General features: G+C 35.4%; 1 protein-coding gene across 1 annotated transcript in view; it reads left to right on the top strand.

Annotated features, from left to right (window-relative positions):
- The first annotated feature begins 4,489 nt into the window (after nucleotides 1–4,489).
- Nucleotides 4,490–15,803, top strand: part of LOC150105135 (uncharacterized) — a 60,484-nt gene continuing 49,170 nt past the window's right edge. The window contains exons 1-2 of the mRNA XM_090395068.1: nucleotides 4,490–4,659; nucleotides 12,388–12,601. Coding sequence (XP_090251194.1) covers nucleotides 4,512–4,659; nucleotides 12,388–12,601 — 362 coding nt within the window. The 5' untranslated portion in view covers nucleotides 4,490–4,511. The remainder of the gene's footprint in view (nucleotides 4,660–12,387; nucleotides 12,602–15,803) is intronic.

Here is a 15,803-nt window from a genome sequence, read left to right as displayed (position 1 = left end):
CTCAACTTTTATTCGCTTTAAAACTTTCTTACATGTTATTCTTTTTCGATATGAAATTCAATTTTATCCTGCTCAAGACTAAATAGCGATCGCTTCCAATTTGAAATCCTCTGTACACTCTGGTGTTCTGCACCAGGGAGAAAACATCACTATCAACAATAACATAGTCAATGAGACTTTTCTTATTCCTTGCCTCTTCTCTCCATGTGAATTTGTGCACATTTTTATGTTGGAACATGGTGTTAGTAATAACCAGTTCATGCCCTGAGCAGAAATCCAACAGGTATTTGCCATTATTATTAGCTTTGCTCTTTTCTCGAAATTTTCCCCAAATATTTTTGTATGTCTGACAATCATTTCCTGCTCTGCTATTTAAATCCTCAACAAGGACCAACTTTTCCTTTTTCATTGTGTCAGTTGCTTTTTCTAAAGCATCAAAAAATTCCTCCACTTCTTCCTTAGTAGAACCTTCTGTGGGACCATAGGCACAAATAAGTCTCATTGTCCAATTCCCCATTCTGATATTAGCCCACATCACTTTACTTGAGACTGCCTGCCATTCAAGAAGATTGGTCTCGTATTTTGTATTGAATACTATGGCTACTCCTCTGTTTCCTTGATTGTCATTTCCTGAATATAACATTTTGTATTTATTGCTCAGAAAGATCTCACCAGTTTTGGTCTTTTTTGTTTCAGTCACCCCTATTATGTCGATCTGGTACTTATCTAATTCCTCAGCTAGCTCCATTTCTTTGCCATTCATGCTTCTTATGTTGATAATACCGATCTTTAACTCTGGTGATGTTGAGTTGGGGTGTGCTTTCAAATTTGTTCCAGTAGCTGACTTTTTGCTGTTCGCCCTGGTTCCCTGGCGAAAACAACGGGGGCTTTGTTTCACCGGGCGGTGCCCCAGCCGGCATGAAATTTTGTCATGTTGTACCATCATTTTGTATTTTGGTTTAACCAATAAGAATACAATTTGGTCGGCTAAATCCCAAATTGCCAGCCCATCTTTGTTCGTTCAGTATCCAGGTAGTCTTGTGTGCACCCTGGTGGGTACCAGGGTGCACACAAGAAGGTGAGGTTTGGACATTAAGTCAGAAGCCCTGGTCGGTTCTCCGCATTCCTTTAAAGATTGTGTGGAGGTCTCCTCTCAGTTATACAGCTTTGACCCTTATGTCCTTGGTTTAATTCTTTATTACTTCAGGCATAAGCAAAGTTTGCACCTGAAGTAATTTCAGGACTGGGCAACTTGCATATAGAAGCTAATGACTTCACATCACTTGCCTTAGTCATACTGTAATTTTGCTATCAAGTGAGTTACCTCTATCTTGCTTGTTCTTTGTACTCCTTGTGCAACCGACTTTTACCACCGATCATCTTATGCTGTCTCCATAATTTCTTCTTCCAAACTGCATGCTTCACCTCTTCATTCATCCATTTCACATCCACCTTATTTGACCTTTGGAATGCATTCAGATGTTGCCTCTATCAGACAGTTACTGAACAGCTCCCAAGCAGCATTTCTCTTCTTTCCTTTCAATTCTTCATTATGACAATAAGATTGTCATAATGACCAACCTTATGATTACACATATACCCACAAAATTCTTCGTATGGTTGGCTGCAACCCAAGTGATCACCTCATGGTCACTCTCACCAACTGGAGGGAGATTAACTCCCTCATTTACAATAATATCCTCTGATGAGGTAATCAAATCCAATACCCTTGATCTACAAATACCCTCTGTTACGTACTGCCTAAAGTAGTTGTTTCTCAAAAATTAAGGAAATTCATTCTCTTTTACCCCAGATGCTGTCTCTTCATTCCAGTATATATTACCATAATTAAAATCACACATGACGATCACCCTTTTGTTGTGCATGAAGAAATTTTGGTGACAGAAAAATTAAGGAAATTCATTCTCTTTTACCCCAGATGCTGTCTCTTCATTCCAGTATATATTACCATAATTAAAATCACACATGACGATCACCCTTTTGTTGTGCATGAAGAAATTTTGGTGACAGACATTGGAGATCCTACTATGGAGACAAAACATTGCAGTAGCCACTTTGTCTTCAGTAAGTAGGATGACTGTGTTTCATTATGCAATAAATGGCTGCTACCCTCTAGAAGTTTAGTTGGCACTTTCTCCAAATTGAGGAAGATGTTTATAAGGTTTTCCATTTGTGAAAACATACTATACAGTGGGAAGGTGAACTTGATTTGACTGGGAGAGGATTTATTATTGCATCTTACCAGCCCATTAATGGTCCATCTGAGATGTTTACAAGTGATTTTTTTCTAAAATCTTTATTCTTCTCTTCATATTTTTTTATTTTTAATTCATCATTATATCATTTTCTTGTTTTCTTTTTCTTTTTTCTTCATTTTTAAGCATTGCCTTTAAGTCTGCTTCCCCTTATTTTTTGGCTTCTCTGAAACCTTCCCTATATTGGAAAATCTCCATGAGTAAACCTGATCTTGATAAGTATAACTACATTAAATTTTCCAAAATATGGGAAATTGTAATTCTAAGATGCTTCAAGATGACTGCCAACACTACCTCCATCTCTAGCCCAGAGACTAAGAAGGCATTCCCTAATATGTAAGTTCTTGCTTTGTTTACATTCCCATTACAGTTTTCAAACTCATCCACTATATACGTGATTGTATTACTCACATGTTCCTGATAGCTGCTTTATACTTCGAAGATATTAGTTTGAATCCAGCATAATATCATACTTTATAAAAATTAATTTATAAATATATAGCTATGACATTGAGAAGGCATGATATAAATATTGAGCTTTCAGTTAACTCTGATTTGATTAGCAGTTAACCATGCAAAAGAATTTATTTCTTCACATGAATTTTTTACATGGTTTTAATAGTCCTTTTTACTATGCTGATCTTGATGGACTGTGGAATGATGAGAGCAATAGCAATACCTGAAAAACTAATTTTCTTAATCAGAGAACTGTATGACAACCATGAAACTTCAGTAAAAGCAATCTTTGGAGAAAGTGTTCTAGTGGAGAAAGGGATAAGGCAGGGATGTATAATATTGCCCCTCCCTTTTTTTTTTTAAATATTTATAGTGAGTATGTTATGTGAATGACTGATTTAGATAAAGACCTAGCAAGAATTAAGATCAGAGATAGAAAAATACATAATTTGAGATATGCAAATGATACAACTTCATGGCAGAAACTGAGGAAGATCTGGTATGGTGAATTCTATTAAGAGAGAAAGCAAAAAAAACCAGGCTTAAATTTACATCTCAGAAAAAACAAAAGTGATGGCTTTTGGCAGTTTGGATGAATTTATGATTAAGAGAGATAAAATAGAGATAGTTGAAATCTGTTGTTGACTGAGGTACAGAATAATAAATGATAGTAAAGATGAAATTAGAATAAGGAGAGCTATGGGGAGGGGAAGTTATGTTAAAACTTGACAAAAATTATGAAAAGTACAAGGTCATGAAAGGTTAAAATTGTTATAGCAGTGATCTGTCCACTGGTGATGGATGGATGGATGTGAAAGCTTGATCATTAAGATAGAAATCAGTTGATTCATTTGATATGGATGTAGAATCCCATGGACATCAAGAATGACTAACAAGAAAGGTTTAGAGAATGTAAAAACAAAATGTTCTTGGCGACATTGATTGCTAAACAGAAGTTAATGAACTTAAACATTATGCAAACAGATTAATCATTTTAAGATAGTAAATGAATTGGGTGGACAACACAAAAGAACTTACCAGCGTGAAATTTCAACTACTGAAAGAAGAAACAGGAGATGAAATGAGATGGAGAGCCTGTGTTCATAAGATAACCAAAAGTCAGAAATAACTTGAAAGCATATAGCAACAGCAGTAGTGCTGTTTTGTTTTTGCAATGCAGCTAGACCTCAGTGCCAAAACTTAGCATAATAAATTATAAAAGTTATCAGTAAAAAGAATGGAATTTAATGTTATAATGAAATGTGCCTGGAGTAAACCATTATTTCTTGGTTACCTATTTTTTTTTTATCCTTTTATGAAATTTGTATGTAGCTCAAATGTATCTCCCCCCCCCCACATGTCCACCCATTCAAGACTTGAAGACTAATTTTAAGGACAGCATAATAGACATGACATTTAAAGGAACTGTAGTTTATCAAAATGTACTGTGCATTCAAAAATTTTCACAGAAGTAGCATCATTTATGAATAATTATAAATAATTATTCATAAATGATTCATTAATAATAATAATAAATATATAATTGTTTTATATATATGTATATATATATATTTTTTACTTTTAGGTTTAAATGAATTTTCTTCCCTTCATCTTAATTCTGATGCAAATAGCGAAATAAAGTTAAGGCAAGAGGATCCAGTTTTTCCCATTCTCGTTTCTTCTGATGACTGTAGTGCTCTTTCTTCACTACCACTGCCATCAACATCTCTGCCTAATTCAATGAATAGTGTTTTGCAGCCAACTTTACTTCAGCAGTCTATGTCATTACCTGCTAGACAGGACACAACAACCTTGAGTGATTCACCCTTAAATATTAGAAAATCAACAGAATCAGGACACCAAAATGAAGTTAATGAAGTTAATTCTTGTAATTTTTTTGATGAATCCTTACATGTGCTTGGAATGTGTAAGTTTATTTATTTATTTTTACGAATGTAGGTTATTCTTTTTATTGCATAAGCATTTAAATAATAATTGTAATCAGAATATATATGCTTCTCATTTAGCATCATAATCCCTTTGTTTTTCAGCAGTAGTGCATCACTTTGCCATATGGAAACTGGATTTTGTAAAATAAAGTTTGATAAAATTCTTGTACCATGCTATAGAGAGTTTACATGTTTAAGTGCCTATTTAAAAAAAACATGTTTAAGTGTTGTGGTCTTGTGATCAGTTTCACTTGAGTAAACAGTTTTTGAGAAAAGTGTTCCGTGACATGGTTGAAGAAGAAGAAAGTTTTTCTCTGACCCATCCGTTGACTTCATTGGCTTTGTATTAAGCTTAATTTCTTGAACTGACTAGACATTTACAAAACATATTTCATCTAGTGCATAAAAAAAAGCATTGCAAACTGCTGCTATATGAAATTGATTATGTTTAACAGCAATAAACAACATATTTTTAAAATTAATTTGATTTTTCATCCTTTTAACATTGTGCTGAAAGTATTTACCTTTGGCTTTAAGCATTCTCATAAGTGTCATATTAAGGAACTGCACTTTACTTAATGAATTATGAATTCTTTTATTACAAACAAAACATAAGATGCCTTTGAAGCATGACAAATATTGGTATCCACTCCAGTTTTATATATAATACTTTTTTTTTTTTTTGCAAGGTCACAGAAGCATTTACACTACTGATAAAGTTGTGTAGATGCTTTTGTGACCTTGTAAAAAGAACATTTTAGTTGAGGAAATGAACAACAAAGCTATGCAGTTCATTGCTGCTACAACCATCAAAAGTTTTTTCTTGTTGTTTTTGTTGGAAAGACACAAACAGCAGTGAACTGAAAGTGTTTTTAGCATTATTACTGTTTCAATGTATAGTTCAGAAATAAAATCGTATTGGTCTAAAAAAAGGATGATCAAGACACCATTTTTTTCAAAAGTGATATCTGAATGTAGGTGTTTCTTGATAATGAAATTTTTACACTTTGCCAACAAGGATTCAGATTATCCCAATCCAAAACTAAAAAAATAGGCTTTTGTTTTGGGCTCTCTCTCTAAAAGAAGTTCCAGGAAGTTAATCCAGAACAAAATATTTGTGTTGATGAAAGCCTTATTTTATACAAGGGCTGACTTGGTTGAAAACAGTATATGCCACTGAAATGTTTTGAACTTTATGAATCATCTAGTGGCTACATATATGAACTGATAATTTATACAGATAAAGGCACTCAGACATGCAGTTTACTACTTAATGCTGCTTTTTGTACATGAATTGTTGTTACCTTAGTATCTTTGCTGCTGAATAAGGAATACTGCATTACCTTAGTTCAGGGATTCTCAACATATGGTACGCATACCACTGGTAGTACGTGAGCCACTGCTTTACTGGTACATCTAATATGTTGAATTAAATATAGTGGTACGCTACTGGAAAAGGTTGAGAATCCCTGCCTCAGTTAATTATTTCAACAGTTCCGAGCTCACGGACTACTTAGTTTACAAGAAAACTGATGTTTATGGGACTGCTAAGACAACCTAAAAAGAAGTGCCTGAAGAACTCCAATTGAAGTTGAAGAAGGAGAAACTTGTATCATTCAGCATGGGAAGATCATTGCCTTGAAATAGAAAGATAAGAAAGATGTCACTATGCTGAGCATCATCCATGAGAATGAAATGGAAGATGTAGAGATGAGGAAAGGAACAGTGAAAAAGCTAGCTGTGATATTACTGTATAACAACATCATGGGGGGGGTTGATCATTTAGACCAAATGTTTTCATATCCTGCTATCTGGAACAAATAGAGATACTATGTAAAAATATTCAGATACCCTTTACATATCTCTGTGTACAATGCTTTTGTACTACCACAAAATTAGGTGGTAAGCTTGATTACATAGCTTTTAGGCTGGATCTTATTGAAACCTACCACATCCTCAGGGCTAACAAGAAAGGTGGAAGACCATCTAAAGGGGAACCCAGTCAGACTGACAGGAAGGGTGTCCAGAATATATGCCCCCCCCCCACTACAAAGCAAGCAGAGCTAAGAAGAAAATGTTTTAAAAGAGGTATACCACGAGTAGACATATCGATACAAAATTAATAATGGAAAACTCACATACAAAGATTATTTAATAGTATAATTTTTGCCTGTACATATTTTAAGCTCAAATTAAACAATAACTGACAATTCCAAAAAGCACCACCTAAGTAGCTGGTATAAGATAACTAAAAATGTCGATAAATTTCCTAAAAAAAAAAAAAAATGTATACAATAAAAAGTTAGGAAAGATTAGCCGATTTATAAAGTACTATCGCCCATAAAGGGGATAGACGTAAGCCGTCGGATCTGTTTAAGTTAGGAGAATGAAGTAAAGTTTCACATGTTTCTTTATAAAGGCGTTCCATGAGGAACCGACTTTTGTGAAGGACTCTTGTCTTTCTCCAATGAACTCTATGTCTAGTGAAGATAGCATGTTCTGCAAGTCCAGGTTTAAAGTATTCAATATAAGATTGGTGTTCTTCTAGCCAAATAGAGGCAGATCTTCCTTGTGGATTATCTTATTTCTTGTCCGAAATAAGATAATCCACAAGAACATGGAATCTGGTAGACACCTGGATAATTAAGATGTGGAAGCTTGTCCTTAGGAGAAGTGTGAAAGGTGGAGATTTTTCTAAACGGTCAAAAGGCAACAAAAATATTCAGTGGTTTTAAAACTTTTGCTATACGTTCACCAATGCCTTGTACATAAGGGATAAGAATGTACGTTATTTCTTCTGTATTTGAAGAGGAAGACATATTAAAACTACTCAAAGCTCTTTTAATGAAGCAATTCTTATAACCATTAGATAGAAAGGAAGAAGTTATATATTGCAGTTCTTTCTGTAAAAGATCGTCTGAAGAACAAAAAGAGTGCGCCCGATGAACCAGTGTTTTAATAGTTCCTGCCTTTTGGCTGGGATGGTGATGTAGGTTACCATCTGGTTGACGAAGAATTAGAAGATCTAAAAAGGCTAACTGCTTATTTGATTCTACTTCTAGGGTAAACTGGATCCTAGGATGAAGTGCATTTAACTTAGTGAGAAACTGTTGAAGTTCATCGGAAGAGCCATTCTTCTTCTGTAGCTTCTCCCACTTAAGTGGGGTCACTGTTGATAATGAGCCTCCTCCACACCTTCCTGTCTTGGGCTGTCAACACATCCAAGTTCTTCATCCTCAAGTCCTCTTCTACCAGCTCCCTCCATTTCTTCTTTGGCCATCCACACTTCCACCTTCCTTGCATATCCATCTGCATGACCCTTCTTCCCACATATTCATCCTCCCTCCTCATCACATGACCAAACTATCTCAACCTTGCCTCCTGTATTTTCGCTCCTAAGTTCGTAACTTTCACTGTTCCCCTGACATAGTCATTTCTCAGACGATCCTTTCTGGTTACACCGCACATCCACCTAAGCATTCTCATCTCTGCTACTTCCATCCTGCTGTTATTTTTCCTCAGGGCCACGGTTTCTATAGCATATGTCATAGCTGGCCTCACTACTGTCCATCAGAAGAGCCATTCCATACAGCAAAAATGTCATCAACATATCTGAACCAATGAGTAGGTCTGGGAGAAATGTCGTCAAAGATACGTTGTTCAAAATGTTCCATAAATTGGAGATAGCAGGAGAAAGAAGATTGCCCATTGCTGTTCCTTCAATTTGTTGATACAGCTTATTTTTAAAGGAAAAATAACCAGAATGTATTACAAAATCAAATAATTTTACAATGTCTGAAGGAAATTCCTGTTGCAGTAATTCAATGCTTTCAGAAAGAGGCACATTTGTAAATAAAGAAACAACATCTAAACTGATTATGATATCAGAAACGTCCAAATGAAGATCTGAAATTTTATTTTTGAAATCCAAAGTATGTTTTATATGAGTATCAGTTCTAGTTGAAGAGGAGAGTAAATTTGATAAAAATTTTGATATTTTGTAAGGTGGGGCAACCATTACAATCTACGACTGATCTCAACAGAATGCCTGGTTTATGAACTTTCGGAAGACCATACAATCTAGGTGGACAACCGAATAAAAACTTAGGAGCGAAAATACAGGAGGCAAGGTTGAGATAGTTTGGTCATGTGATGAGGAGGGAGGATGAATATGTGGGAAGAAGGGTCATGCAGATGGATATGCAAGGAAGGTGGAAGCGTGGATGGCCAAAGAAGAAATGGAGGGAGCTGGTAGAAGAGGACTTGAGGATGAAGAACTTGGATGTGTTGACAGCCCAAGACAGGAAGGTGTGGAGGAGACTCATTATCAACAGTGACCCCACTTAAGTGGGAGAAGCTACAGAAGAAGAATGGCTCTTCTGATGAACTTCAACAGTTTCTCACTAAGTTAAATGCACTTCATCCTAGGATCCAGTTTACCCTAGAAGTAGAATCAAATAAGCAGTTAGCCTTTTTAGATCTTCTAATTCTTCGTCAACCAGATGGTAACCTACATCACCATCCCAGCCAAAAGGCAGGAACTATTAAAACACTGGTTCATCGGGCGCACTCTTTTTGTTCTTCAGACGAACTTTTACAGAAAGAACTGCAATATATAACTTCTTCCTTTCTATCTAATGGTTATAAGAATTGCTTCATTAAAAGAGCTTTGAGTAGTTTTAATATGTCTTCCTCTTCAAATACAGAAGAAATAACGCACATTCTTATCCCTTATGTACAAGGCATTGGTGAACGTATAGCAAAAGTTTTAAAACCACTGAATATTTTTGTTGCCTTTTGACCGTTTAGAAAAATCTCCACCTTTCACACTTCTCCTAAGGACAAGCTTCCACATCTTAATTATCCAGGTGTCTACCAGATTCCGTGCTCTTGTGTATTATCTTATTTCGGACAAACAGGAAGATCTGCCTCTATTTGGCAAGAAGAACACCAATCTTATATTGAATACTTTAAACCTGGACTTGCAGAATATGCCATCTTCACTAGACACAGAGTTCATTGGAGAAAGACAAGAGTTCTTCACAAAAGTCAGTTCCTCATGGAACACCTTTATAAAGAAACATGTGAAACTTTACTTCATTCTCCTAACTTAAACAGATCCGACGGCTTACGTCTATCCCCTTTATGGGCGATAGTACTTTATAAATCGGCTAATCTTTCCTAACTTTTTATTGTATACATTTTTTTTTTTTTTAGGAAATTTATCGACATTTTTAGTTATCTTATACCAGCTACTTAGGTGGTGCTTTTTGGAATTGTCAGTTATTGTTTAATTTGAGCTTAAAATATGTACTGAAGATGCCTGTGACACACAGGCAAAAATTATACTATTAAATAATCTTTGTACGTGAGTTTTCCATTATTAATTTTGTATCAAGAAGAAAATGTGCCATTTGTTGCACAAGATCAGTTTTAGGAAAGAAGGTTCGAAGAACCACATAAGTGGACCCCAATTGCCTGGTATGGTTATGTGCTTCACCATTCTTCAAAATATACCATACTATTCAAAACTTCTGAAAATATGTCACTGTATGTAGGTTATTATAGTTATTGTTGCATCTATAAATCATTTATTAGCTAAATATTCTTTTTTAGTAAATCGTTGACAGTTTTTATATAAAAATTTTAAATAAAATAAGCAAAGTGGATATTAGATCCAGCATTGTTTCAAAGCTGAATGTAGAACCTATGAAAGTTTCATAAGATAAGTTGACCAGAGAGCTGACATGAATACACTCTCTGAAGACACAGGTGCCGCCCAAGCGTCCATCTAAAAAAAATATTTATTTTTTAAATAAATATTTTTTATACCTAGTTAATCATGTAGTCTTGAAATTTGGGGGAGAAAAAAACTGTAAAATACCTGAAACTGGAACCTAATGGTCAAAGGGTTAAACAAGATATTCATGGCTATGTATTGATACTCATTCTTCCTCTTCCCCCACATATCATAAGTTTGGTTGCTGTTTACTTGGAGAACATTATGTTCTAGGGAATCAAAATCTCTGCTGATATACCGAGATTGTAAATTCAGTGTTTAGAGATTGTCATATGAATTTGAATTCAAAATGCCTTCCTACTGTAGTTCTAGCTAGTAGTAGTGGATCTGACATAATTTGGGGATCCATTTGTATGGGGAACAGTGAGCTTCAAGATGGCCATATAATTTCTCTCAGAAATTACTTTATGCTTTGTTCTATTATATAAATTCCATCCACAAAAAGTTGTAAGCCTGTAGTACATTAGTGCCATGAGTACGCAGCTGGTTAGATAATTCGGAAATCCTGCTCTTGAGACCAAACGTATAACTTCAAGCCTCTTTCAGTCCTCTGGCAAGTAGGGTGGTGGTCTCGCACCAAGCAGTAAAATTCATTTTTCACTTATTCTGATAACACTCCATAATAATACTTTGCGTTTTGGTGTATTATTAGCTTGAATAAAGATATTTTCCCAAATTTGATGTAATAATTTATTTAGAGATTATAAAACATATGCTGTAATAATATTGGTTAATTGATTATAAGTTACACATATCAATGCCAACATTTCTTAATTAATATATAGGTGCTATATGAAAAATTTTTTGTATTTGAGTGTGTGTGTGTGTGTGTGTGTGTGTGTGTGTGTGTGTGTGTGTGTGTGTGTGTGTGTGTGTGTATATATATATGTATGTATATACATACATACATATATATATTTAATTATTGTTATTTATTTATTTATTTTTAAGGCAAATCCACCATTGAAAGATTGTAAACTTATTGTACATCAACTACTGTGGATGGGCTCCTATCCTATTCCTTCAGCCATACGGCTGTTGAAGGTAGCTATATGCTGCCCATACTAGGGAGGTGATCATGGGCTAGGTTCTCCCGTTCCTTCCTTGCCATAGTATATTTTTATTACTGTAGCCGTGTGTGTCCATGGGACCAGTTTGCCTGTTTTGAGGAATGAAAAACAAAATCCGAGTTACCGGGGGGGGGGAGACCCTCCACCTCTGTATGAGACTAGTTAACTCACCTTTAGTTGAAAGAGACCAGATAAAGGTTCCTCATATCACTGATGGGAATCGAATCGAGGTCTTTCCAACCAAAGGGCTTCATCTATACTGACTGAGCTACAGAGGGCTAAGGATAAGACAATATTATGAAAATCCTACTCTCGAGACGAAATGTGTAACAAAAATGATATCACAATTTTTAGTCACTTTAGGCTTCCACTTGAAAAAATTGTGATATAATTTTCTGATATCACAATTATGGTGATGGTGGTCTCATACCAAGCAGTGAAATTCATATACCCATAAAAATGCGCAAGCATCTATGCTCATAGTAGGATTCCAACTTATGGAGAATGGATATACTATTTTTTCACCTAGCCAGGCTAACTTTAGTATACTTATCAAATGACTTACAACAAAAAAGAAACAAATGCTTTATTAAGGAAATTCAATACAACTAATATTTAATAAAAATCCTTGTTTTAGAGTACAGCTCTCCAATTCTTCTACTATGTTCTTCTGTGTAATTTATGTACATGTAGCAACCAGTGATGAACATAATGCTATATGTTATTTCACTTTTTTTTTGTTTTGTTTATTCTTCTTAAGATAACAGTGTAATAAACTTTTACAGTTTCTTCCTTCATTGATGAGTTTAGATTTATTTTAATATTTATTTTTGTAGACAGTGCACATGATACTGCTTCAATAGGAACACCAGCAACTGCTGTATCTTGCACTTCTTCTTTTACACCTATATTCAATTCTGAATTATCTCAGGGTATCATAAGAGATGATATATCCATTCCAAAAGCTATAGAAGAGTTGAGTGCTATTGGTGAACTAGTTTTGCAGGAAACATTAACAGCCACGGGAGTCAGTAAATCAGAATTTCCAAAGTAGGTTATGTTGAAAAATATTATTAAATGTAACTTAAATATTATTTATTAGTGAAGTTTGTTCCAAATTGAAATAAGTAATTTTATTTCTGGTGACGAAATTCATTCTTGTTTTTTTTTTTTTTTAATTGCATTTATTATGTATTTATTAGAGTGCTTTGTAATATTTCATCTTTCTCATTCACATATCAGAACATTTCAAATTACTTAGGGCCAAGTAATTTGATTTTTCATGCTTCTTTTATCTTTTATGTAAATTGCATATTAGAAGTTAAAGGTATGTAAATTATGTATATGTGTAGACACACATACAGTATGTGCTTATGGTGTTCAGAGGAGAACAGTTTGGCTGATTGCTGATCTCTCACTCACCAACTCACTTCAACACTGTCTTACTGACATACTGTTTCAACTCCATGTCTTTTCTGCAGTTACTTCAAAGGTCATCTCCCCCCCCCCCCCTGTGGTGCACCTGTTCATAGTGGAGGGGACCTTCCATTGATGGTACTGTACTGGCTCTTTTCATTCTTCCTCTTTTTCTTTGCTTTTCTTCCTCTTTTTCTTTGCTTTTCTTCCTCTATTCTTTACTTCTCCTGAGTCTTTTTTACTATCCTTTCTTCCAAACCACATCAATGCCCTGCCACATTTGATGTGCGGCTCGACTCATGGACATCCAGAAAAAAGGGGGGGGGGGGGATTTTGGTAATCTTGCACTACTTTGGCAAGATGAATGGTACTGGAAGGCCCAGCCAGGAACATTCAGCTAGTGGGCTTACCTGCAAGGATCAATGGTGTTGCAGTAAGTCTCTCACCCCATGGTCCAGGGTCAGGACCTTATGCTTTGAGTATGAATTCTTCATCCTAAAATATTGTCAGGAGCCCTAACAAGGTCCATCTAAGTACTGATATTATAAATACAACATTTGGTAACAGAAGTAAGGAACAAAAGATATGTGATCGATACCAATACAAATGTACTAGTGTTTTTGATCATTCATGTAACAGGTGAAAAGCCAGTAAGGAAAATATCATCCTTCTTTATTCAGAAGGGTTTAGAAGGACTGGCAAATCTCCCAAAAGCGTTAAGAAATTACATTTTGGTGATATCCTTGTGGAAACATCACGTTTCAGCGATATTTTGAGAAACTGCTGAAAGTAACCTCAATGGAGGAATACCAATCACAGTAACACCTCATAAAACACACTCTTGTAGAGGAACAATATTAGAATGGGATCTCCTTGATGTTCCTGATGAAGAGATATGTTCAGAGCTTAAAGATCAGGGAGTGACAGGTGTGAGGTGCATCCTGATATGTAGGGATGGTCACCTGGTTTGACCAGGAACATCATCCTTACTTTTGATACACCTAAGCCTCCAACATCTGTTGTAAAAACAGGGTATCTGTCATGAATTGCATCCCTAATCAGCTAAGCGCTTTCTTCTTCTTTGAGTGCCGATCTCCTATTGGTGGTCGCCGACCTCCAATAGGAGATCGGTGACCACCTTGGCAAATTTTGAGCGTTTCTCAGTCACTCTGAGCAGTCTCTCAGAGTTCATACCAGTCCACTGTCTGATGTCTGCCAGCAAAGATTTTCTTCGTCTTCCTTGTTATCTTCTTCCATTTCCCTTTTATAATCAATTGAAGTATCTTATATTTTTCATTACGAAGTAGGTGACCAAGATATGCAGTTTTGCTTCTTTTTATGGTATCTAAAAGTTCACGTGATTTCCCCATTTGTTCCAGTACTTCCTGATTGGAAGTTTTTGCTGTCCATGGGATTTTTAAGATGCTTTAAAACCACATCAGAAATATGGACATGCCTAAACTGCCTGTCGTGGCTGTACAGAGCATGATAACAAATCTGCTCTGCAAAGAGAGCTAAATGTGTCACCTGTCAGGGAAATCACCCAGCTTATTCACGTGCATATCAGAAGTGGAAAGATAAAAAAGAAATATAAAAAATTAAAACAGAACAAAATATATCATATCAGGGTGCAAAAAAAAAAGGAAGTTAGCCATCACTACACCTTTCTGAGATCCTTTTATGCTGAGAAGATGACAGCAAAGAAATGTCAACAGCATTTCAAATACATGTCTATTCCACCATTTGATAATTTCACCATACCTGAACTTTATGATCGCAAGTGCTTCTCTGTTCAGTGCATCAATTGCATGCCCTATGTTCTCACTCCAGAAAAATTCCAAAAATGGTTCTATTTGATGAGAACCCACTTGTCAAAAAATTTTGGCAAGGATAAACCTCCAGACATCCCCACAGAAAAAATAGATATTTTGGTATCCACTGAAAGTAAATTAAACTTGCCAACTGATGCTGACACATCAGATATATTTTATCAGAGGAAGAGATGGACATTAGCCATCCATACTTCCCAAAATCAGTGGATAAATATAAACCTGACAAAGGTAAGCCCTCGACCTGCTGAAAACTGGATATGTAAATATAAATTTTTACAATGGAACTCTTGTGGGTTTTGTCAGAATATCAATGATATCAAGATTTTGTTATAAATCTTGATATCATTGATATTCTTAAATATGTTTCATTGTTGAGTACAACAATGAAACATATTTAAGACCTAATGAGGACCCTATCTTAAGGAATTTCATTGTTGTACTCAAAGGAACCGGAAGTAGTCCTACTCATGAAGGAGTAGCTATCCTAGTGAATAGTAAAACTCTTTTCCATCATGTCTATCTTAATACTGCTCTGGAAGCAGAAGCAATTTGCTTATCATTGGATTTATTAATTGCAATATGTTCAGTTTATTTACCACTGGATGCCGAGTTAAACGAAATCAATCTTAAATAATCTTATATTGTAACTGCCAGAGCCCATACTTATGGGTGACTTTAATGGGTGCAAGACTCTGTGGAATAGGACCAACACAAATGGACAAGGTTGTATCATTGAACAAATCCTTGACAATAATGACCTCTCCCTTTTGAATAATAGACTCAGTACTTTCTTCCATATGCCTACTCTCTCATATTCTGCAATTGATCTTATAATCTGCTCTCCTGCCACTTTTCCACTGCTTATGGGGGGAATGTTGAAGATAACATCAATGGAAGTAATGATTTTCCTGTTATTTGCACAATGTTTTCACATGAACCATGTTCCCCTACACAGATGCCCATATGAAAAATGGACCAGACTGGCTGGAATATTTTTCCTATCT

The sequence above is a fragment of the Typopeltis vanoorti genome, chromosome 7, assembly GCF_054136105.1.
Source record: "Typopeltis vanoorti isolate ZY-2024b chromosome 7, IOZ_Tvanoo_1.0, whole genome shotgun sequence".
In the NCBI taxonomy this organism is placed as follows: Eukaryota; Metazoa; Arthropoda; class Arachnida; order Uropygi; family Thelyphonidae; genus Typopeltis; species Typopeltis vanoorti.
Note: the sequence above shows the minus strand (reverse complement) of the source record. Positions and strands in the feature narration are given on the sequence as shown.